The 25159-nt window shown below is 40.5% G+C and overlaps 2 protein-coding genes across 2 annotated transcripts in view; one reads left to right on the top strand and one right to left on the bottom strand.

Moving 5' to 3' along the window:
• arfgap2 (ADP-ribosylation factor GTPase activating protein 2) lies at positions 1 to 16587 on the top strand. The gene is made up of 16 exons (XM_082526096.1): positions 1 to 120; positions 2689 to 2807; positions 2957 to 3029; positions 3203 to 3334; positions 5566 to 5646; positions 8209 to 8314; positions 8896 to 8952; positions 11487 to 11539; positions 11726 to 11862; positions 12230 to 12361; positions 12976 to 13104; positions 13209 to 13361; positions 13456 to 13582; positions 13727 to 13814; positions 15076 to 15200; positions 15294 to 16587. Exons 1-16 carry the CDS (start codon positions 49 to 51, stop codon positions 15312 to 15314), a joined length of 1605 nt encoding a protein of 534 aa, XP_082382222.1. The 5' UTR covers positions 1 to 48; the 3' UTR covers positions 15315 to 16587.
• pex16 (peroxisomal biogenesis factor 16) overlaps positions 16520 to 25159 on the bottom strand; it is a 12262-nt gene continuing 3622 nt past the window's right edge. The window contains 6 exon segments of the mRNA XM_082526240.1: positions 16520 to 18202; positions 20204 to 20268; positions 21402 to 21521; positions 22985 to 23057; positions 23865 to 24014; positions 24985 to 25065. Coding sequence (XP_082382366.1) covers positions 18144 to 18202; positions 20204 to 20268; positions 21402 to 21521; positions 22985 to 23057; positions 23865 to 24014; positions 24985 to 25065 — 548 coding nt within the window. The 3' untranslated portion in view covers positions 16520 to 18143.

A 25159-nucleotide genomic window follows, 5' to 3' on the forward strand; every position in this document is an offset into this window, starting at 1 on the left:
CACTAGTTGCCGTAGTGACGTCAGCTTATAGAAATCGTCAGTGTCAAGATGGCTACGGAACCAAATAAGACCGAAATCCTTACCATTTTCAAAAGATTAAGATCTGTTCCTACCAACAAGGTAACCGAATACTCACCATCATTGCTTGTGTATTACTTTGTGAGGCTTTTTTATACTGGCAGTCCATGATTAGCTTTGGACAGGAGAAATTACCTGGGAAGCTAGTCGTGTTCTAGCACCTAGCAAGGCCCGGCTACACGGTAAGACAGCTAGCAAAAGCTAATGACTACTAGCCTACCGGTAAAGTAGTCTAACATAAAGGCCACGTATGTGTAGGCTAAGGAAGCTAACTTGTTCCGCTGTGCCACGTCGGGAAAATTATGGGAGAATCGTGAACTAAATAGACTAAACTTTTGATATGTCCGATATTGGGGACTCATTTAGTAGTGGTCGTTAGGTTTGCTTTGAAAGCCGTGAAATTTGACTCATTTCATTGATAAGTATCTGTTAGTGCTAGCAGAGTCTGATGTGTTGGCGCTCCATAACGTTTGTCAGTCAGAACTTCGGTTTTACAGTCATTTGTTCGGTAGGTGTTCTAGCTAACGGTTTACAGAGTGACAGTATAGTTTAAAATTAGATTATAAAAGACGATGGTACTGTAAAGTCATTAAGCGTTCAAAGTAAGTGACGGAAATACATAAGCAATATTATTTTTGTTTATTTATTTTTACACAGGAATGATGTTTTACTTACTCCGAGTCAGGCGTTTGGGCTATATGATCCTGCAAGCCTTTGTCCTGCTGTTTATGAGATTTCGTTTGATTTCTTTTAACTACTCTGTTAGTTTTCATATTAGCAGTGCAGTATGAACAGGTATGTAACAGTGTGTGCAGCAAGTGTGTAACAGGTTAGAGTGAAGATGAAGTCACTTGATAATAACGTTTTCTTTAAAGGCAGAAAAAAAATGTATAATGGATTACAGTCAGAGCTGTAAATGTCTGCGTTTTTATTTTTTCATTGAAAGCATGTGTTTTTTATTGACATCATTTAATGAATGAACAGTACACTGCGACTCTCTATATATGACAGTAATCATTTGAATATCATTTCTTCAATTATACTGTGCAGTACAATTTTCTAAGTAAATTGATCATCTATATCGGTCTTTACAATCCACAGCAAAGATAGTAATGAGAGATCGGGTATCGTTTTCTTGTATACATGTGCTTATAGTAGTAGTAGAAATGGAAGCAGTAATGTCAAAAACATTCATTCATTAATTACTGTGCTTTGTAGAAATTGTGCTTCCTGGCACGTTGCCTGCCTAGAAGCAACACAAAAGCTCTGTCGAAATGGGTGAAACACACCTCAGGCAGCCATGTGCGTGACGTGGATGTTTTGAAACGCACTTCACAGACGTATTATGAAACGTGGTGTTGGAAAGTCCAAGCATCAGCATTTTATCCCATTATAAAAGCTGGACGTAGTAAATGAAGCCAACCTGAAGTTCTCTCTCATTTTAACAACTGTATATATTGTATGGTTTTTCAATGCAAAGCACAAAGTCGAGTTTTGAAGTTATTTATTTTTTGCTTTTTTAATTTTAGTTAAGATTTTAGTCACCACAGGAGTTTTGCAGTAATGCCCTTACTGCAGTAGTAATGTAGTAATAGTTTTTATGTAATTCTTTATGAATACATGTTACTTCACATTACCAGCAAGAATATCATGTCATTTTAGAACTCTGACATCTCCTTGAAAGTCAATAAATCGATCTGAAGCTCAAAGTACACACCTACAAAATATTATTAGAATTCATTCAAAACCTTTTAAGCTATAGACAAGAAAGAATGACATGCAGGGACGTAATGAACACAGGAGTTGTTGTGTTTTTTGGGTGGAGAACCCTTTTAGTTCAGTAATATTGTGATTAAATGCCATCAACATTTGAAGAAGTCATTATTAGAAATTCTAGGTTCCATCTCCCAACCCTAAAAGAGGTCTGCAGGTTTGGTGATTTTCAGCTCTTTTGGAGTTGATCCATTCTTTTATAGTCAATTTGAAAAATTGGAAATGCACTGCTGGACTTGACTATACTGAACAGGCCAATCACAGGCATTTTGGGCTGATAAATGCAATTTATAGTTACATCTCTAAGGAAGTGCATGCAACATTACAAACAACAAAATAATAAATAAAATTAGACATGCGCGATCTAAACTATGGCATGAAAATGTTACCTTTATTCTGTGTTGTTGGAAGCTATTCTGACATTAATAGGAGGCAAAGTTTTGTGCTGCTGAAAACAGACAATATGATGGTGTAGAGACATTAATTAATATTAATAATCGATTAATAGTAATTAATACAATATTTAACATTATTTCACTTTCAGTCTGAAAAATGCTCCACCTCTTGGCTCTTCACGGTGTGTAAACACTCAGCAGCTCCATGTTAAACTATGTCATTGCTGCTTTTCTGTGACAGTAAATTCAATGAGAAAGTCTTCAGGAATGTTGAAACGAGCTGTTTAAATATAACTGACTGGCAACATTATTATCTGGTGATGATGTTGCTTCTCTTGCTCATATTGCATGATTAGCAGCAGGAAAATGTAATGGACTGTGACCACTTGGGTTGGTCGAGGCAGAAATGTTTCATTAAAATGCTGATGTTCTGTCTGCATAGGTATGTTTTGACTGTGCTGCCAAAAACCCCAGTTGGGCAAGTATTCCATATGGTGTCTTCTTGTGCATCGACTGCTCTGGCATCCACCGCTCACTGGGAGTGCATCTCAGTTTCATCAGGTAAACTTCATTGTACCTCAGCTTTGTAGCTGATCTAAAAATGTGTCGGTTTATGATATTTTAACACAGAAGGAGGGTTTTGTTCTGGGAAAGACTGTTAGTAAATCTGTCCATGTTGACTTTCCACATTGTCCCCCTTTCCTCCGCAGATCCACTGAGTTAGACTCCAACTGGAACTGGTTTCAACTTAGGTGTATGCAGGTTGGAGGTAACGCCAATGCGGTAAGTCTGAACCTGAGTACCAAGTGTAATGAGGTTTTTCTCAAATAAAAAAACAAAACGATTGTTGTCTTTTACCTAAATGAGCCATGTTTTGTGAAGTGTGGCTTTCTGGTACGACACGTCTGTGGTTTCTAATTCTTCTGAAATGTCATTTCTGTTTTTTAAATCTGAAGACGGCATTCTTCCGCCAGCATGGCTGCTCCACAAACGACACCAATGCCAAGTATAACAGTCGTGCTGCCCAGATGTACAGAGAGAAGATCCGACAGCTAGCAAATGCTGCATTGTCTAAATATGGCACAGACGTGAGTATCAATGAAGGGAAAACGTTTAGGAAATGTTTACGTCACTGCAGATGTTATTATTTCTGCGTAGGCTTGCGTGCTCCTAGTTTAATGAGTTGTTGGTACATTGAGGCTCAGTGATAAGAGTGATAAAAGGATTATTAGTGTTTGAGCCATGTGGCAGTTCTAGTTCAAAGTACATGGTAAATGGACTTTTACTGTAACCGAGCACTGAAAGTACTACAAGCTTCATTCACCAGATCATTAATATACCTTGTCTAACATTTGATTCAGTGGCTTTCCCAAGTACCGTATTTTCACGACCATAAGGCGCACTTAAAAGTCTTAGATTTTCTTCAAAAAGTGCGGCGCGCCCTATAGCGCAGTGCGCCCTGTGTGTTGTAAGGAGGACGTAGTAGAGAACACCATGAGAACGTTAAAGGGTGAAGTGTGGGCGTTGATCGTATATACCGGGACAATCGCACATACCTGTATAAAAGAACAGGTATGTGCATTATGCAGGACATCGTTGTTTTAACAACCCTGAAAATGGCAAAGAGACACGCTTACGAAGCACAGTTTAAACTGAAGGCCATCAGCTACGCGGAGGAACATGGAAATCGAGCAGCGGCGAGAGAATTTAAGATAAACGAATCGATGGTTCGCAAATGGAGGAAGCTGGAAAACAAGCTCCGGCAGGTCAAGAAAACGCAGCTGAGTTTCCGCGGACATAAGGCGAGGTGGCCCGAGTTGGAGGAAAGACTCGAGCGGTGGATCATCGAGCAAAGAGCGAGCGGGAGAAGCGTTTCGACGGTCACCATTCGGCTAAAAGCAGTTTCACTAGCTGAAGAGATGAACATTGAACATTTCCAAGGAGGTCCGTCTTGGTGCTTTCGTTTTATGAAACGGTGCCATTTTTCCATCCGGACCAGGACTACGATAGCGCAGCAACTTCCAGCGGATTATAAGGAAAAGCTGGCCATCTTCCGCTCCTACTGCAGCAAACACATCGGCGACAAAAACATCCAGCCCAGCCACATCACAAACATGGACGAGGTCCCGCTCACTTTTGACATCCCGGTGAGTCACACTGTGGAGAAGAAGGGGACCAGCACGGTAGCGATACGCACAACGGGGCACGAAAAGTCTTCTTTCACTGTTGTGCTTGGCTGCCATGCTAATGGACAGAAACTGCCGCCTATGGTGATTTTTTTAAGAGAAAGACTTTGCCTAAAGAGAAGTTTCCAGCAGGAATCATCATTAAGGCAAATGAAAAGGGCTGGATGGATGAGGAAATGATGAAAGAGTGGCTGAGGGAGGTGTATGTAAGGAGACCAGGTGGTTTTTTCCACGCATCACCATCGCTCTTAATCTGTGACTCTATGCGTGCCCATCTCACAGCCGATGTGAAAAAACTAATGAAACAAATGAACTGTGAGCTTGCTGTCATTCCGGGAGGCCTGACAAAGGAGCTCCAACCGCTGGGCATCGGTGTGAACCGCCCGTTCAAAGTAAGGCTGCGAGCGGCCTGGGAGCGATGGATGACCGGTGGAGACCACAGTTTCACTAAGAGTGGAAGGCAGCGCCGGGTGAGTTACGCCACAATTTGCCAATGGATTGTAGATGCTTGGGCTAACATGTCTGCTGGCACTGTTGTTCGAGCTTTCGCAAAAGCCGGCATCGTTTCCGAGGAGCCGCACGGCACGGAAAGTGACTCTGACAGTGAAGACAGTGAACCTGGCATGTTTGATGGAGATTTAGCGCAGCTGTTCAATTCAGACACAGAGGATGAGGACTTCGATGGGTTTAATTGATGATAAAAATGTGAGTACCAAACTTTGTTTTGCTCCTGCTTTATTTTTAAATACGCACACTTGTATGCTTGTGTGTTGTTGATGATGACGATTACCGGCAATAGAAATGTGAGTAAGGTACCGAATTCACGTTTGCTCCCGCTTTATTTTTAAATACGCATACGGTACTTGTATGCGCCCTATGATCCAGTGCGCCTTATGTGTGTGTTAAATACAGTAAGGGCACACATAACTGAGACTGCGCCTTTTAGCACAGTGCGCCTTATGGTCGTGAAAATACGGTACTCTGACATGCAGACTCAAGTAGCCATGGATCGAACCAATGACCATCCTTTTGTTTTATAAACAAAACCATCATTAATTCAGGATCTACTCTACTTCAAAAAATATGAAAAGCTTTTGAATTTACAACACAAGTTTTCCTTTTTGCTGTTGCAGCTTTGGATTGACTCGTCTGCAGGAGGCACGCCTGCAGCTTCTGACAAGAAAGAAACAGACTTTTTTGATGAACACACCCAGGTTTGTTTTTGTTTCTGGTGCTTTTAATGTCACAGCATGTTGTTTAATCACGTCTACAGTATTATAGTGTTCCTCACGCAGACATTCCAGGTTTAATTAGCAACTCATTTTAGCATTTCTTTTACAGTGCACAGAACAGTGGCCTCCATTCCTCTCTTAGTTGTAGTTAAGTCATTTCTAACCAGCTAACCATGGCCCTTTCCATCTTGCAGTGTTTCACTACTCTCTGGCTCACTGGCCATGTCACTGTTGTGGTGGTGCTCGTTATCTGCTTCTGCAGCAGAGTGCTGCAGCTCCACTGGCCTGCAGTTCTTTTTCTGCTCTGGTGCTTATTTAAAGTCTGAACGTGCATCAGGTGGAAAACTGCAGATCAGAGAAAGAACTTCCATCTGCAGCTGCTTTCCGAGACTTTTCTAGTTAGTCTAGACGTTTAGTTAGTGTTTAGTTATTTGTTACAGAAGAGAAACTTGCTGTGTCTGTATTCACCCCGTCTCCTACTGAAATAATACTTACTATAAATTCCACTGTTGGGTCTGTGTTTCCACAAGCCCCGCTAGTTTAGAGACTTATTCTCCGTTTGCGTTTGTTTCACGTGTCGTGTTCAGCGTATGTCAAACGTACAAAACTTAAGAGTCACCAAGCTTTGTATCTGTGACAGAATTGTTTTTGAAATTTAGTTATTGAAATTATTATTATTATAATGATTAAAATTCTTATAAGATTTTGTGCCTCATTTGGAGAAAAACCTCGTGTGTGTATGTATATGTACAGATGAGCATATCATCTCCTTCCCCATTATGAATCTATAGGAAATGCTGCTTTAGGTATACAAGGCTGATTAAAAGTAAGTGTGTGTGTGTGTGTGTCAAACACATTGTTAAAGTTCAAACAACAGCATTTGAGTAACTAAAGTGTTGAGTTTCACTAGTTTCAAGACTAGTTAATAAGACTAGTCTTCTCAAGACTGGTTTATAACTGCCACGTGGGATTATTACAGTTCATCATTACAGTGAGCTTATAAAATATATGTTGTTGTAGAGCTGGGCGATAGAACGATAACGATATGTATCGCGATATAACTTTTACTCGATAGAGAAATTAAGCTATCGCGATAGACCTCGCCGCTCTTGTCCTCTTAAAAAAAAAAAAAAGGTCAGCCAATCCGAATTCAGTAGCGCAGAGCCGAACCAATCACAGCCGCAGCGTCACGTCGCGTGACTTGTTACGTACAGCACAAGTGCCAAGCCGCACGTGTGTTTGTTTGGGAAGCAGCCAGCGCGTAATGGAGGAAATGAGTGTGCCGACTAGAAAAATCAACCGAGCATGACCGAAGAGAAAACAGATGATGGTTCCAATGCCGGAGAGATTGTCGAACGGAAGAGCCATAGAAGTTCCGTAGTGTGAAGGTATTTCGGCTATTTCAAGTCTGACAAAAAATAGAGTAGCGTGCACTGTAAATTGTGCCGAAAGCAAGTCTGGAAATACAATAAACTGGTGCATGCGTCACACTGTGCGCCACGTTATTGTTTCAGTGAAATGAATTTCTACAATACTGTTACTGTTAATTCTACTCTCTGCAGTGTTTAAATGCTTACATATACACACAGTTACTGTCCCTCCACACTTACGACTCGGTTCTGCTTCTATGCCCCAGCTTTGTTTACTTTTTCCCACCGAGGCTTCTAGACTTCTGATTGGCCAACATTTCTGCACGGTTAGGAATCTAGCGCCACCTGCTGCTTTGGCATGTTCATAGCAGCGTTTTCCTTCATTTCTGCCTTTATGTGTGGACGGGATTATTTTTTAAAACGAAAACGGAAAATCTCCGTTTTCAAAAATACCCGTGTACGTGTGGACGTAGCCTCAGTCTCTGACTGGAAGCGCTAATTCGTCATTCGTCAGACTAAAGTAACTGTTAAAACTGTTTGAAAAGCTCAGCTATACAACAAGGAGAGATTGAGAATTTCCTTTTAGTTCTCAGTTTATTTGATATTGACAAAAGTTAGTCAATTTTGTCTGTTCTTCTGTAAAACAAACTAAGATTTATTTTTAGAATTAATATTTTGTTTCTAAGTGGAATTGACAGTTTAGTCTGTTTTGTTTGTTCTATTTTGAAACTTAAACGCTTTAGCGGCTGTCTTTTGTGTAGTTTGCAATATTTGCCTTTATTTATCTGAAAAAGTCTCATGTTCCTTAAGTACATCTACCCTGTTGAACTTATTATGGGAAATAAATATTTAAATAAAAACAAGCTGCTGATTATTTCACATTTTACTTGTGAGCAACGGCACATTTAAATCTTACAAATATAGTTATTTGGCTTATATCGTGATAGATATCGTTATCGCCTGAAATGAAAAAAACATATCGTGATATGAAAAAATCTCATATCGCCCAGCTCTATGTTGTTGTTGTTGGTCAGATTTTAAGTGTTTCTGATTAAACAGTGAGCCACAAATGATTTGTGTATAGTTTAAATCTCCTGAGTGAAAGACGTATAGATTTAAAGTTACAGGCTTAAGTTGCATCCGTTCTTTAAATTTAATGACATTTATTTTTCAGCCTATTAATGACTGGAACGTTGCACCATCCTCTGAGCCAGAGCAGAACGGAGCCACTCTCACCCAGCAGCTGACGAACACAGCTGCTAAAGGCCAGGATGACACCCGTAAGTAAAATGAATCTTAGTTGTCAGCGTTGCATTGCCAGGTTCATTGTGTTTGGTGTGCTTGCTACCATGCAGACACGCAGACTTGCAGCTCTAATAGCTGTGACTAAATCTAATGTGTGAAAAGGTGATGGGATGAATGAGTCGTTACAGGTCTTTACTTTGTTTATTTCAAAGAGCTATTACTTCATTAAAAGACACGTCCTGGTTAGTTTGGTTGGAACGTGCCCATAGTGATTAGTCATCTTACCTGGAACTGCTGATGCCTTTGAAACCAGTGGGAATCACAGTGCTTCTGCATTTTGGCTTAGTTTTTGTTAATAAAATAAAGAAAAAGTTATAAAATGAAGTCAACACAACCTCACATGAACAACACCACATTATACACAGTATACTTTTTATTGATGTCCTGATATTAAAGCCTTAAAATGGAAAGGGGGTAAACGTCCTTTTTCACATGACTGTTTATTTTCACATTGATCCTGTTTTGAATGCAGCAAATAAATACTAAGAAAAATGCAGTAAGTATGTCTGAAAAATTCTTTTGTTGCTTCAACCTTGTTTTGCTTTTATCTTTTTAGAGCCAGAGGAAGGACCCAGCATTGATGGTTTGAGCACATCACCCAAAGCTGCCATTGGTGAGTGCATTAGCTTCACAGAGCCTCTGTCCTTCTGTAACTGCACAGCTGTTATCTGTAGTTTTTCTTTGTGTTGCCATTTATGTTTCTGTGTATAGATACTTCCCTTACTCTGCTTCGACTGTGTTTATACTTTTGTATCCATACATCCTTTTGTCTGTGTGTTCCTGTGAAGACTGTCCCAGTTTCGAGTCATATTATTCACATTCATTCATAATGATTAGAATATTTCTGTCGTACTGTGAGGCTGGTTGGGAGCTACAGTGGGAGGAATCCCAGGTTCTTCTAGTCGACATGCACAAGTGTCCCCGGGCGAGATACTCAACTTTAAATACCTCCTGATGCATCTGTCAGAGTATTAGTGTGTGTGTGGTAGTTCACCTTTAATAAAGCACAGTATCATTAGGTCTGAATGGATGAATCAGTGTTCCTCAAAGTAGAATCGTGTAATAGAAGTACATGCACATTTACATAGTGGGTCATTCTCCACTTCAGTTCAACTCAGTTTTATTTCTTTTGACAACAAAACCATCATTAATGTGCCTTATGTAAGGTACAAAACCGCCTGAGCCTACAGCTGCATAATGTGGGGAAGGTTGAGGGTCACCAGGGGCAACACTTACTATGAGCTTTATCAGAAAGCAAGTTTTATAAGCAGAGAGGCTGTGGGCCTCCAAACATGGAGCAGGTTCCACGTGAAAGCTGAGTCTCCTGCTCTAGTAAAGTGATGTTGTGAAGTCTTTAAAATCATTGAGAACATGAAACATTTTATCTAATATATTAATTAGTACTCTTGTTACCAAGAATCATGATCTCATAATTGAATTGTTTGCGAGTACAAACTAGTATTTATATTAAGTAGCGTATGTCAGAAACAGTATGTGGCTCTATCTTGCTTTTGTTGAACTGCATATTAAGAGTTCCTGAATTTTAATGAATTCATTTTTCTCCTGATTTGACTTATCACTTCTGTAATGCTTCTATCGAGTGTGCATATCCACCACGGGTAGTGTAATCTAATCTGGAACATGAGCATTATGACTGTGCTGACTGGTTTGTCCTGCTCTTTAGAGGACTCCATGCGTTTGTCATCACGTGAAGGATGGACACCTCAAGGTGATACGTGTGGGTGTAGTTTGCACCAGCTGCTTTCTAGCTCAGACGCATGGTTTTGTTGCTTTTATTAACATCTCCTCAGTCACCTCCTGTTTCTCCTACTCTGTCATGTAAACAGTATCAGCTCACTGGTCTTATTTGTACAGCTGTTCAACAAGATACTCTTTGACAAGCATAAAGCTCTTTATTGTCATTGAGTGAAACTTAATTCAAAGTTACTACACTGTGCAAAACGACTACGTACTTTGCCAAGCTGTTGAGATCGTCTGTGTCACCACCGTAATGTGACTGAAAAGTAAAGAGTTTCCTAAATGTCTGTAATGATAGTTGCTGCCTGTCACTCTGAAATTGTTACCAGGATGTGTAACTCTGCTGAGGGCAAAGTGGCTGACTAACATTGGCATTACTGAACACGATGTTCTTGCTGGAATGCAAAAAAAGCTGGTTTTGTGAACCTGAGGTCTAAGTGCTGTGGTGCGGTGCCTTTAACTGAGCAGAACGCTTTTGCTGCACTGATTTCTTTAATTTGTGATTTAGCAATTAAAAACCTTGTGAATGCTGTTTCACTGCAGAAGCATCTTTCACCAAATGTAGGTTGTTTTTCCAGAGCTAATGAGCTGCTTTGGCGCCAGATGAAGCTGTTTTCGTGCATAATGAGCCCTGAACTCTGCAGATTGTCTGATGGAGCTAAATGTGAGAAGTCAGTTTCAATTTGTGTTTTATTTATACAGCTATGAATCACAACAACAGTCGCCTCAAGGCGCTTTGTATTGTAAGGTAGACCCTACAATAATGCATGCAAAGAGAAAAACCCAACAATCATATGACCCCCTATGAGCAGCACTTTGGCGACAGTGGGAAGGAAAAACTCCCTTTTAACAGGAAGAAACCTCCGGCAGAACCAGGCTCAGGGAGGGGCGGGGCCATCTGCTGCGACCGGTTGGGGTGAGAGAAGCTCACAGCTCCAGCTGCACCATGTTGGACTGCAGCTGGTGATTGTAGTCTCCATTCAGTTTGAAGCATTGGTGAGCTCAGAGTACTGGCACCAGTTCTCTGTGACCTGCTGTGAGTTCTAGTCAGTACAAGAGCGACTGTCTCCAGTGGGAAGGATCAGAGCTAGCTGGACTTTGAAACAGCTGAGGGGATTGTCCACTGAGTAAATTATTGTTGTTAATGTCTGAGACGCAGAAGGATAAAATAAAAAATGAACTCAAAATATAACTGGATGTTCCTCCTGAGTAATGTTTGTGTGGGAAACGCCGTTCTAAAACTAAACAAAGGAATTTTTCCAGGGGAACTCGGACAGTGTCCTGCCCTGATTATTCCAACATTGTTCGGAAGTCATGAGTGAAAATATCTCGAGAGATAAAATGATGTTGTAAATGTGTTTTAAAAAGACATTGTCCCATGTGTTACAGATCTGAAACCTTCTATCATTGGGAAAAAGAAGCCCATGGCAGCTAGAAAAGGGGTGAGTCAAACCACAAATATTTCATTGTTTCTCTACCACATGAAGCTGCTGAAAAAAGCTCAGGATTATTTATTTCCTAACATGACAAAAAGTTAGTATCATGAATTTTCCTTCACATTCCCTCTTCTGTGAGTTATCAGCTTAAAGCTGAGGACGCACTTTAACCACGTTTTCCTACTGATGCAGCTCGGTGCAAAGAAAGGTCTCGGTGCCCAGAAGGTGAGCAATAAGAGTTTCTCAGAGGTGGAGAAGCAGGCACAAGTGGCTGAGAAGCTGAGAGAGGAGCAGGCCGTGGAGGCTCAGAAACAAGCCGAGGAATCCATGTAAGAATAAGAGAAAGAATACTCTCCCTTATTTTCATTCATCTAGTTTTTTTTAATGCTAAGCCGTTTTATTCTTTCCAGCCACACACCTCTATGTTTTACCTTAATAAAGTAGCTTTGCTTGAGTCACACACAGCCAGCAGTAAATGGAAAAACAAGCTGAATCAGTGTTCACAGCACGCTGCATACTCGTTATTTAAAACTTTGGCCTTGTTTTATGAACATCCACCACAGAAAAAGGCAAAATAAGAAAAGCATGTAATAAAAATTAAGTCAAATGAATGAATGTTTAAGATGGATCTTTTGTACATTTTTCCCAATAAAAAAAAAAAATCTAATGTTTAAAATTCTGTTCTGACGGCTGCAGTGTTGCCTCGATGCGTTTGGCCTACAAAGAGCTGGAAATTGACAGAAAGATGGAGGAAAAGAAGCTCCAGAATCTGCAAGGCAAGAAAAAAGAGCAGGCTGAGAGACTGGGCATGGGTTTCGGCAACAGGAGGTAAACACATTTTTCATTTCAGTTTCAGAATTTAGCTGAAGATTCTCGACATATAGGATGCAAGAAAAATGCAATATAGTGTAGCTTATAGCAGCAGATAAGAGTCCATCTGGGAAAGAAGGATTACCACTTGAAAATGTTCATGTGAAAGACCACCTTATAAAGTGCTTCCAGAGGAAATGATGAGGGACAAAATCCTCGCTGCTTGTTATGTGAAAAATCTGAACGTTATTTGAAACAACTATGTGCCCTGAGACTTATTAATTTGGCCTTAATGTGGATTCTTTTGTGATGTTTGGTGTAGTTTTCTTGTTTTTTTGGGGCTTTTTTTTTCAGCAGGATTTGAATATCGCTAACAAGTTGATTAGTTCATATTTGCACATCTTAATGTTTAAGTGAAATGTGTGTTTAAGATTATACAGTATATGCACATAAGGCAGCCTTTTTTTTTTGGTAATGTGCTGGAAAAGCTTGAAAATGGACCTTGAAAGTTCTTGAATTGAATTTGAACCTTGATAATAGTTTTTGCTCATAACACAGGAAGCTAACGCAGAATAGAGGAATGCCAATTGTTTGTTAGGTCTGTAAATGTGAGCATTTATTTCCTGTTGCAGTGCCGTGTCACATTCAGTGATGTCAGAGATGCAGGTCATCGAGCAGGAAACGCCCGTGGGAGCAAAGTCCTCTTCTCGCTCCAAACTGGAAATGTTTGATGAGCCTGGTTTCACCTCTGGACCTCCAAAGTACGCACAGAACCCACTTATGTATCATGGATTCATTATCTACCACAGAACATAGAGAGAACTGAGTGCACTCCCTTAATAACCCACTGTGTTTTGCATCTTAGATACAAAGACAACCCATTTACAGTGGGAGACAGTTTTGGATCCCGTTGGGATACTGAAGGAGGAACTGCCTCTTTCACCACCTCCTGGGCACTGGAGAAAGATGACCCCAAGGAGGAGGTCACCATCTCTAGTATCCAACCAACTGGAGAGCGGTACACACATATTCACTTGCCAAATACATACATGTCCTTTAGCTTCTGTCTAAAGCTCTCAGCTCTGACGCACGTTCTCAATGCTTAAACTCAGACTCCCCAGCAGAAGAAAAGCCGACGTCTCAGCTTCAGTTTCCGAGTCAAGTGAGGCCAGGCAGAAGTTTGCCAATGCAAAGGCCATCTCCTCAGACATGTTCTTTGGTCGGGAGAGTAGTGCTGAGGTGAGAACCTTCTCGTCTTCATTTCACTATAAAACAGTTCAAATCTAGGGCCTCTGTAGGCTTGTAATTAACATGTCACCTGTCATCTGTTTACTATGTTCTGTTCTTACCTCATGGTTGACCTTTGTTTCATCTTTCTCTCAGTATGATGCAAAGACGAGGCTGGAGAGCATGTCTGGAAGCACTTCCATCAGTTCAGCTGACCTGTTTGGAGATGGCAGTGACCACAAAGGTAAACGTTAACCAGCAGTTCTTATAATGTCAAGGTTCATTTACTCCTCAGCGCTCATCTGCACTTTTGAGCTTCCTCTTCTAACTTGTGTTTACAAAACTATATATTACTCTACGTGAAAATAGGGGAAATAACTAATGATTCAATGCAGAGTGGTGTGTACTCTCATAGAAAGCAAAGAAACACTTAGTGGTTCATGGGAATCCCTCAGCAGCCTGCACCTACTGCAGCATAACTAAGGGAGGATTCAGGGTCACCTGGTCCAGCCCTAACTATATGCTTCAGCAAAAAGGAAAGTTTTAAGCCTAATCTTGAAAGTAGAGATAGTGTCTGTCTCCTGAATCCAAACTGGAAGCTGGTTCCACAGAAGAGGGGCCTGAAAACTGAAGGCTCTGCCTCCCATTCTACTTTTAAATACTCTAGGAACAACAAGTAGGCCTGCAGAGCGAGAGCGGGGTGCTCTAATAGGGTGATATGGTACTATGTAATTATTTATTTATTATTTATGGGATTCAGATTTTAATCTGGATTTAACAGGGAGCCACTATATGGGAGAAATCAAATCAAAATATCACATATGGACTCGACAGTCTCAAACCCCACTGACACTGGATTATTGTGTTAAATCTGCAGACAGGGTCTGTATCCTACACCTTTGGGGAAGGTACAACTACCTCATTGGCAAATGCGATACGTGTGTTTGGCAGTAATGTTGATTAGATCAAGGCTGATACCTTGGTATGAGATATTATCCTTTATGCTTAAAGAAGAGGCTTCGTACATGAGTGCACGAGTACAAATGCAGACAATGTCAGCGTGGATGAAAGCTGTGCTATTCTGCTTTAGTCCCAAATAGACAGCTGATTCTCACTGAAGATGTTAAACCTTCATTCTATCCCCTCAGCCTCCTCGTAGATGCACATTTGGTACAAATTCGTTCTTCAGAAAGCTTGACCTCTGACGTCAAGGTCACTGATTTTCGGTGGATGCACCTGTGGTGTGAATTCAAAAGTCTTGGCTCACCTCATTTTCAAGTTACTGTGATGCTGCCTCAGGCTGAGTGGTAAAAATGATATATGATGACCTCCAAAAAGTTAGTGAATAACAAGAGTGGGATTTCTAACTTGAGCCACGGATTGCTGCATGTAGAGGTGACGTGGCCTACGGTGTTTTCAGCAGAATCACTGCCGTGTGAAACCAGCCTAACTGATTTGGATGTGTGAAAAAGTCCCGTCTGATTAGACTTCTCTGCTCCTCTCAGGAAGAGCCTCAGGCTTTGACAGCGTGCTTCCCTCTGGCTCGGACATCGCTCAGTTCAAACAGGGAGTCAAGACCGTTGCGGGAAAGATGGCTGTCCTCGCCAATGGTGTCATGAACACGATCCAGGTGAGACTGGTCCACGAGACAGCTGCTTTATTTCACTTGAATCCTTAAGTTTGCTCATACTTCTCCTTGTTTTTGTGTTTATTCCCTCCTCAGGACCGCTACGGCTCCTACTGAGCAGCATCGACCGGTGGACTAACACCTGTGTGGAGCCAGACAGCCTCTTGACTGACACGTGCATTTGGACGGAGAAGATGGGACGAGACATGGACAACAGAAAGTATTGCATGGGAAAAGAAATGTCCGTCACGTCCGTCCTCCATTATTGACAGTTTGAGACAGTGTTTTCTTCTCTCATTCTCATTAGCAGACTCTTTAAGTTTCCATGAGCAAAGCCGAGCGTCACAGGTTGTATTCTTTTCTAAACCAGAGTTTTGTTGTAATTTACTGTTTGGAATACTTTGGTCTTAGATTTTCAAAATGATGCCAGAGTTCATTCTGCTTTATTTTATTCCTTTGCAGAAGTTGTTTATTTCCATTCATATAATCAAATATGTCATGCTAGTTTTTGTTTTATTGTGAGATTTTAAAAAGAGGCAGTATATATTTTAGTGTTATTTGAACAACAATCGCAAACAGTGCTGCTCACTTACTGTGGCACTTGTCCACAGTTTGTTTTCTTCGTAAAGCACTGACTGATTTTCAACTCTTTGAGAGGAATTATGCGTTTCTGTCTGCGTGAAACATGGAAGCATCACATTTTTGATGTGCAAGTTGCTATGGTTACATGCTGTGTTTGAATTAGATTGTGCAGCAGTAAATCCATCATTCCCTATAACAAACTTCCAGCGTGCAATACTGGGAATTAGGGAGGGTTAAATCCAACTCCAATAGGCACTGCAGACAGAATATGCTGTCCCAGCTCAAAACTATAATACTGTATTGACTATGCATCTCCACTCTGCCACCTTCAGCTGTGTTTCCCTTGTTTTTGCTTGTTGAACCTGGAGTCTGCCTTGATTCACCCTCAGTGCTTTGATTTTTGGAAAGCTTGTATCTTTTACGTTCACATATTCAGTTTTAAATAGAAAAATGATCCTCGAGTATTTAACTCGAGGCGAGGAATTCTCTCTAAATTTCACTGCCATGTACAATGCAGTTAAATACAGTGAACTTGAACCGTGAAGATTCACCGCGCTTGTTCGTATCCCATCTTGTCTCGTGTGTTCAGGGCAGACTTTACGTTCAACAAGTTTTGGAAATTGGATAAAATTCGAAAGTAGTTTTTTTTTTTTTTTTTTCCCCTCTGTCATGCATCAAAGTGTAATTTTGATCACCCCGTGTGTGCGCCCTTCCCATGGTAAAAACGTGGGGCGATAGGATGAAACATTCAAAGCTATTTATTTGTAGGTTACAAAAAGAAACAGTTAATAAAGATCAAAAACCTCTGCTTTGTTTTCACTGACGTCAACTTTCTCACAAACACCCAAAGCTGTGGTTGCTGCCGTACTAGATTTTACTCTGTGCAACATTCACACATTTTTATATAAAAGCAGACTTGAAATGAAAATGATCCAAAAGTGGAAAAAAAGTGGGGACGCCCCACAGATTTTAATGCAAAGAAATTGAAGTCAGCCTATTTGAGTCCAGCAACTCAAACTGTGCTGCAGGCTGTAAACATGCAGTTTGGACTGGACAGCCTGGTTCTGCTGTTGGTGTCTTCCAGTTAAAACTGAGTACTTCCTTCCTCACCCAACACTTTCTCATAGGGAGCTGTGTGATTGAACTGTCTAACATTGTAGGTGCTTCAGTATCAAACACACTCAGGTGAGTTGGTGCTATATAAATAAACCTGAATTAAAGTGAACTGGTTCTGGTACAAGTGATTTAGCTCCCATCTTCCAGCCCTGGAGGTTGTTTGGTGGGAACATGATTACTGTACTGTGGATATGAATCCATTCTGTTTGTGGAAAATCTGAAGAATGACCAGAACAGACGTCTGTTGTTCAATGCAAGGTTTATGCTGTTGTATTACAAGCTCTAAGCCTTATAATAGTTTCTAAACTACTGTTGCTTCAGCTCATCCTTAGCGTACGTAAGTGTTTGTTAGCCGACTGTTACTATTAATCACACAGTTTGATTCAAATGTTATAAATAATCAAATTTCATCACTGTTCAACTGATATCTATCCATGTAATTTATCATCCACATTTCACCTAATTACAACAGGGTTGACTTTTTTTTGCTTTCCACAAAAAGAAAAACCTGCTGAATTTATCATCTGTGGTTTTCTTCCAAAGTGTTGCTTCAGTGTTTGTTTTTAAATCTAAAAGGTAAAAAAAAAAAAAGCTGGAATAATTCAGATTTGGGATTTTAATGTTGATTAGAAAAAAAGAAAAAGACCACAAGAAACAGGAAAAAATGCAGCTAACCTCAGACTAACCTGTCAGTCGGTTATTCAACTGTAATTTTGAGCATTTGGAAATCTATAAATTACCAAAAAGCAAGAACAATAATAACAAATTATATTTGTGCATGCAGACTGTCAGCAAATGAGAGCAATTGTGTTGAGTTCATGTATTATGAAGACATGCTTTGCTTTAACCTGTATAACGTGTAGGCTCACTGTATTTACATGGGTCCACCTTCCTCTCTGCAGCGAGCTGCTGAAATACATCATCTGTTATTGACAGATAAAGCAGTGCAATGATGGGCGGAGTTCACAAAGAGATTCTGCTATAAATCAGGCTCATAGTGTGTCTACACTGCAAAGATTTAGGACATATTTTGTGTACCAAAAAACTTGCTGAGCGCTGGGATTTTAATTATAACTGTAATGATTTCATTTTTGTCCCTCACTGCAGGCCAGTCATTTCCAATCATTTTATCTGATTTCTGAGGAATTATTGCAAGAGTCTGTGTCTCTGTTCCATCCTGGCAACTGATGGGTCCTTTGTGCAGTTTCTCCAGCTGATTAGCAAACGTCAAAGATCCGAGTGCAGGTTTTAGCCCCAGTTGTAGAAGTAGATCTTCTGCCAGGTGGGGAGATAACCCATCAGAGGACCTGAACACAGAGACAACACAATCAAACCCAGCACTAATAGTTCATGAAATCATGTATCATATGGTGGAACAACAGTGCCAAAAAAACAAGAAAAGAAAAAGATCTCTCTCCATGTATCCATATATGTGTACATGTATATATGCAGGAATGAGTGTGTTGCTACAAAAATGCAGAGAAAAGGACAATTAACAATGGAAGAGAGACAGACCATCATAATTCTTAGGTCTGTAGGTCTGTCCGACAGAGAAACTGCAAAGAAAGTCAAGGTGTCAGTGAGTCCAGTTTCCTCCTCCTGCACTCAGAAACAAACTGACAGGAAGTGCAGACCCAAAGACACGACTGGATCAGAGGACACGTTTCTGTGTGATCGGCGGCTCACAGCACAACAGCTTCATCGCAGCTTAACAGAGGTCGTAGTAAGAAAGGCTCAGTCTCAACTGTGAAGAGAAGACTTTGAGCTGCAGGTTTGACAGGACGAGTTGCAGCAATATAATTAAAAAAAATACATTTAAAAACAGGCCTGGGAGCGCGAGGGACTGCGCTCCTCTGGACTCTTTCTTAATAATAAACTCTGCCTGTGATAAGTAATGTGACGGTACGTTTTAGAAAAAGAAAAAAAACAAATAAAAGTGAATTATCATATCATATGTATAACACTGTAATAATGTATCGCAGGTATCACCTGTGATTGACCTACCTGTGAAAAGTAACATCTCATAAAACTTTACAGTATTAGAAACAAAACTGAGGACAACCTCTAAAGAAAGCAGCTGAAAGAAGAAAACATATATATATGATAATGTGATTACAGTGGTTTTTGAGAGAAGATGGTATTAGAGATAAAGTCAGATCATCTGTGGCAACCTCTAAATGGAGAAGCCGAGAGAATAAGATAGATATGATAATGCAGTTTCAGTGGATGTTACTGGATTTTTAGTGTCGATGCACATTCACGTGACTTTCAAATGAAGTGGATTCTCCCACATGTTAACTCAAGGTTCATACACCTTTTTCAGGGTCAAATTCAAGCACTGTTTAAGCACTTTCAAGGTCCATTTTCAAGCTTTTCCAGCACACTTCATATAAACTTAAAACACACATTTCACTTAAAAATTAATATGTGCAAATGTGAAGTTCATTCATTCAAAACTAACTGTGAGATGTTTGACTACATTGCTCTCTGGATTATTGTTACAGTCCTAAATGATCAGCTTTAAAGTGTTTGTGCTAATAACACCATGTACAGTAAGACAGGCATGGAGAACAGCACTGACGGGAGGCTTTGAACAGATGACACACTCAGTTCAATTCAACATATAAGACTTTAAGAACGCACAAACATCGACCTAAAATCTATTTATTCAGTCCATCACCTGTCATAGAATTATGTCAAATAATAATGTATTGTTCATCTCCCTTAAATAAACAGGCAGCCTTGAAATATGAAATATTCATATACAAAAAACACATATACATGTGTCTGTCGTCTCCGTAGCTGATAGAGCCCCACAGGCCTCAGTGTGAGCTTGAAGCCATTCATAATGTTTAAGTTGTTTAATGTGTCGGTGCTCACGATAAACAGACTTTGAATGAAAGCCGAGGAACTGCCCATATGGATCAGTCTGTCATATTGCTATTATTCCCCCTAAGCTGTTGCCAAAGACACCAAGTTAATAAAATCTAAGCATTTTCAAGGATTTCAAGCACCCGTACGAACCCTCTAAACTCATTTCGTCTGTTTCAAATTAAAGAAATCATTTCACCTGATTATTTTAGGCAATTTCAGGTGACAATGTCTCATTTCTCTCTCACACGCACAAATGTTTACAGTACGCATTACGAAGTAGAACTCTGAAATGCATTCAATTTTCAAAAGCTGCTATTTTTTAAAGTCACAATTTAAGTTGTTCTACAAACGGCTTTAAGACGTCTAAATTCTCGACCGTTACAGCAACGCAAGGCAACACCGTGCATGAAGAATGAGCACACGGTTCTACTTACGTGCCACAAGCCCGACTCCTGGAACATGATCAGCCAAAAGTCTGAGCAGGAACAGAATCTTTTCCCTGCACATGAAGGAGTAAAAAGTAACACTGTTAAGAGTGAAGGAACAAGAATTACAATACTGTGCAAAAGTCACCAGCCACTCCTTTTATTTGGGGAGGTGGGTGGCTTCAGGAAGGTACTGACAGGCTTCCTGCTCCTGTAGAGGAAACACGAAGCAAACCATCGTCTAGTATGTACCACCAGCTCCAGTTTAGGACATCTGTCACCTGTATTTGTCTGATACATCCTTAGTGCAGGGGGAGGGAGGCCCCTATACATCCGGGCCTTGTAATGAACTAGGTCACCCAACTGCAGCTCACCCAGCCCAAAGCCCCACTAAACCAGGCCGGCAGGACCCATCAGGCCCCACCCATCCCCCAGCTACAACACCCCCACCATCCATCACCGCCTCAACGCCCTGTAACGCCCAATACAAAGCCTTGATACAAGCGATACCCCTTCATTGCATGCCATCCCCAATGAAGACGCCAGGAGGGGTACACGCACCAAAATCCACCCTTAAATGCCACAGAGGACCAGACAGGACAGACACAGTAGGAGTGAAAAAGGAAAAGAGAGGGCCGACAGCACAGAGCCAACCACCAGGATCTCCCCACGCCAGTCTTGCCCCAATGCCTCAATTCCATCTAACCTGCACCCTCTCGTCCCAGCCTACACGACCAGCACCAAGAGGAGGTCATAGCCCACACAGGCCCAGAGGACCCACCCACGGTCCCCCAGAGCAGCAGAAACCATTGGGAGGTTTCTTTACATTTAGGAAACCTTCCTGAAACGGTATAACCTCTGGATTCTGCCGTTCTAACGAGCTTGAAGGTTAATATTTGGTATGACCAAATTTATTTTTCAACACAGCCTCAACTTTCTTCGTTTTTAGGTTCTTCTTGATGAACGTTCCAAAGGTTTTCTTTGGACTTCTTTTTGTTAAATGATTCTGCTTACAAACAAACAAAACAGCTCATGTCTAAAGACATTTTTCGTAAGACTTTTAAAAAGCATAAATAACCATTAGTCTAGACTTTTGCACAGTACTATTTTCTACAGATTGTACAATTATTTATGTCATCCTAATTTTAACACTTTTCAGAAGACGATATAAAACCGCTGAAAACACCACTTAACCACAGATACTTACTCAGAGTATTTGTCATAGAAAGGGGAACGCAGAAGGTAGTAGAACAACAGAAAGGCTCTCCTCCTCATCTCGGCCCTCTCCCATCGATTTTGAAATTTGATGTCGCTGAGCGCAGCGAAGCTGGAAGAAACAGGACAAGCAGCTGAAACGACTTCACGATCTCCTCTAACACTTCGATGCCTCACAGCACACATCCTGAGCTGCTGCTTCATGTTTGTAACTCATTGTTTACTTGTCTGGATGATTGTCCCTCCTGCAACAGCTACTGTGACATCCAGACTGTTCTTCACATTTCCCTGTGATTTTGTTATAAAACAAGTAAAATGCTCATTTATTACAAATTAAAACCGATGGATGAAATTATTTATTCTAATTAAGACCAGTCCTGCTGTGACTTGTATGCAGTGTTGGTCAAGTTACTTGAAAAAAGTAATCAGTAACTAATTACTGATTACTTCCCCCAAAAGTAATCCCATTACTTTACTGATTACTTATTTTCAAAAGTAATTAATTACTTAGTTACTTTTTAAAAACACGATTTACAACCTGAGTAGGTGATAAAGTGATAGATCTTTCAGCCCAATTCTACTTTTTCTACATAATCATCATACAAAATGTAATCAAATGGAAAAGTCTCTTTTTAAAACTTGTTTTATTAGTTTTAATCTTTTAACTTTAAGCATCAAGCAAACATTTAATTATCTGCAACATTCTCTGAGTTGAATAAATTAGTTTAACATTTAAACCTATTTTCTGCACATTCCAGCACATAAAATAAAATATTTTTTGTGTTTACACTCAGTCTTTCAAATAGATGCAAGTAAAACACAGCAGAAAATAAATAAAGTCAAAGACTCAGCGGTCCTGTTGCTCTATTTTCACCTGTAAAGCAGGAGTGGGGTAGGCGGAGGTTTACCCTGGTGCAGGTGTGCCGCGGTCAGTGGAAGAATCCACGAGTTTCTCTGTGAGTTTCCCATTACGTCGTAGCTACTCGGTGCTTGCTTGGAAGTTTAGGGGTTTTTTCGCTGTAAAAAGAAGTTTTCTTCCCACGCACAGCGGACACTAATGTTTTTGTCACTTTTTATGGAGTCAAACTCAAAGTAAGGTCAGTGCTTCCACGCTTTAAACGCTGCACGCTCATACTCTCTCTGCACTCGATATGTGATCCACTGTTGATCTGCACACAGCTGTTGTCACCAACGGCGCACTCGCTTACGTCACTGTCGTGAGACATTCTCGCAAAAAATCACGGTTTTAGTAACGCAGTAACGCAGCGTTCCTACGGGAAAGTAACGGTAATCTAATTACCGTTTTTGCAATAGTAATCCCTTACTTTACTCATTACTTGAAAAAGTAATCAGATTACAGTAACGCGTTACTGCCCATCTCTGCTTGTATGTGGCACAATATAAAAGGTGGATGTATGTGTATTTGGGTACTACGCAGATTGTTTGTTTGGTTATTGTCCTGTCTCAACTCCATCCTCCACCCGCACACATTTTCCTTCCAAGATAATAATTAATAAGTTCTTATTTGATAATGAAGTAGCCAACTGGAGGACTGCAAAAGAGGAACTCGCTTACCTGGATAGTTCAAGGACTCCAGAGATAAGCCATGGCTTCCAAGACTGTTTTCCAAAGAGTCCAAGGCAGAGTACTGCAGTTGGGAAGAACTGATTTAAGGAAAATTATAATAACTTCCCACAAGAGCAAAGTGCAGCCATCTGTAAATGGATATTTATATGAGGCCAGAAAGTCTGAAAACCTTGACCTGTTCCAGGACTAAGTACTTAACTGCTTCAGACTGATTCTCACTGCTTATAAGAAGCACACTCTGGCTCGCAGTCTGCCATCTAGAGGTGACGGTGATATTGCAGCTTTCCGATCCACAGTGTATTTCTGTCAAAGCTGTGGTGGTTTCACAGCAAAGTGTCATTTTAAAAATGTTTTGAACTGTTTATTACTGACATGACAAATATGAATGGACATGAAGGATGTATAAAAACGTTTTCCACTGTTGAAAAAACAGAAATGTTCAAAGGCTAAGAGGGAAAGATGGCATTTGTGATTTTAAATAAATAACACTGGTCCACACAGAGGATGCTACAAAATATGTTTGCTTTTAATCTTCTCAAAAATATTATTAATGCAGTGCAGTTAAAATATCTGCTCTTACTCCAACTGTAAACTTCACACTGAACTTTCTTGTTCGAGTGTCACCAGTGGTGTGTTTGTCCTGAGGTACACGCTTTGGCTGTAAACGTCATCCCCACCTCGTTAACTGTTCACCTGCCTCAACGTAAGAACAGCAAAGATCCCACTGAAAGCACAAAGTCCAGCTGAACAGAATCAAGCTTCTGGGATTTCCTTACCTGGATGATTGAGCGCGTTTAAGAAATATCAGGAATAACAGAACTTTTGTTTAAACAGGTATGGCAACACAGAGAGAGGAAGGTAAGGATACAGTGCGCCAGGGGTCGTCCGATGTACACAGACTCAGCAATTGTCTCTTGGAGCCCCAGAGGTGTTGGTTGGCTGTTGAGTGTTTCCTTTAAGCTGCTCCTTTGCTTTTTGTGACTCTGTGCTCCCCAGAGCCGGGTCTGCAGCGAGGGAGCTGCCACATCACCAACACGGGACAGATCACGCACAAAAAGCACAGAGTTAGAGGTGCATCTTTATTCCGCCTCCTGACACTCGCTCTACAACATTTGCGGATTTTCCTGTCTAACAGCAAAGTAAAAAAATTAATGAACAATGTCTATTACTTTAATCTACAGGACAGAATGAAGTTCATTAAAGGTTTTAACATGAAGACATTTGGTCACTTTTTTGTTTCAGTTACAAATTCAAATCAACATTTTTGAAAACAAGCAGCAAACAAAAGAAGAAAAAACTTTGTTTCTTTTTTTCTTTTTACAGTTTACCACAAAAAAGTTCAGGAATACTTCACATAGCATTGTATAAGTGTTTACTGCTAAAACAGCTGACTATCTATGAACAGGTAATGCAATCAGCCAGTTTTGTAAACCCCTTAAATTAGAGCTGAAAGTCAGCAATTCAATCAGATCTTGAAGACATATTCTCGAGGAGACTTGTGGGGCTAAATACAATAACCCAAGTTCTGTCTGAATTTATAAGAATTTAAAGTCTGCCTACACGACTTCACCACCCCATACATCACATTGATATATAGCAGAAAACTGGCCAGACAACAGAAGAAGCTGAATCACAGTCGTTTATATGCACGGTGAAGATGTTGAAGGAAAATTCTAAATGAAATAAACATCAACATCTGGGACAGATAGAGGGGAACAACATGGAATGGATAAAGCATAGTGCAATTTAAGAACCCTGCTCTTAAATCAAGTGAGGAGGTGATATGAGCTAACAAAGAAGCTTAAGGACAACCTGGTGTTAGTTGGCATTAAGAGATTTCTCAGAAGCCGGCCTTTGTTCAGACAGAAACTGGATATTTTCAAATACCACACCAGCTGAGTACCACAGGATTTGGTTTTAGGCTTAATTGTCAGGCAGCTTGAATCTTAAGAGGTTAAAATGTTTTAAAGAGTTTAAACCAAACTTACCACTGCCGAGCGGCCTAATGACTCGTCCTGACCTCTGGCCCACAAAGCAGGTGTCTTCCTGCTGCTCTGTGTTACTTTCATCTATGGAGAAAAGCGTTAATTTAGCCTTCACGCACAAATCACAGAGCGGGAAGTGAGAAATGTCATTCGTTTGTGTGCTTTAAGGAAGGATTCA

Source organism: Aulonocara stuartgranti (genome assembly GCF_965226115.1).
Source record: "Aulonocara stuartgranti genome assembly, chromosome: 1".
Classification (NCBI taxonomy): Eukaryota; Metazoa; Chordata; class Actinopteri; order Cichliformes; family Cichlidae; genus Aulonocara; species Aulonocara stuartgranti.

Bases quoted from the DNA above. Each gene is read 5' to 3' on its own strand.
- arfgap2 (XM_082526096.1), top strand. From the start codon at position 49: ATGGCTACGGAACCAAATAAGACCGAAATCCTTACCATTTTCAAAAGA. The intron at 8,953-11,486 runs GTGAGTGCATTA...CATGTGTTACAG, and splicing joins ATCACCCAAAGCTGCCATTG to ATCTGAAACCTTCTATCATT. The intron at 11,540-11,725 runs GTGAGTCAAACC...CTACTGATGCAG, and splicing joins CCATGGCAGCTAGAAAAGGG to CTCGGTGCAAAGAAAGGTCT.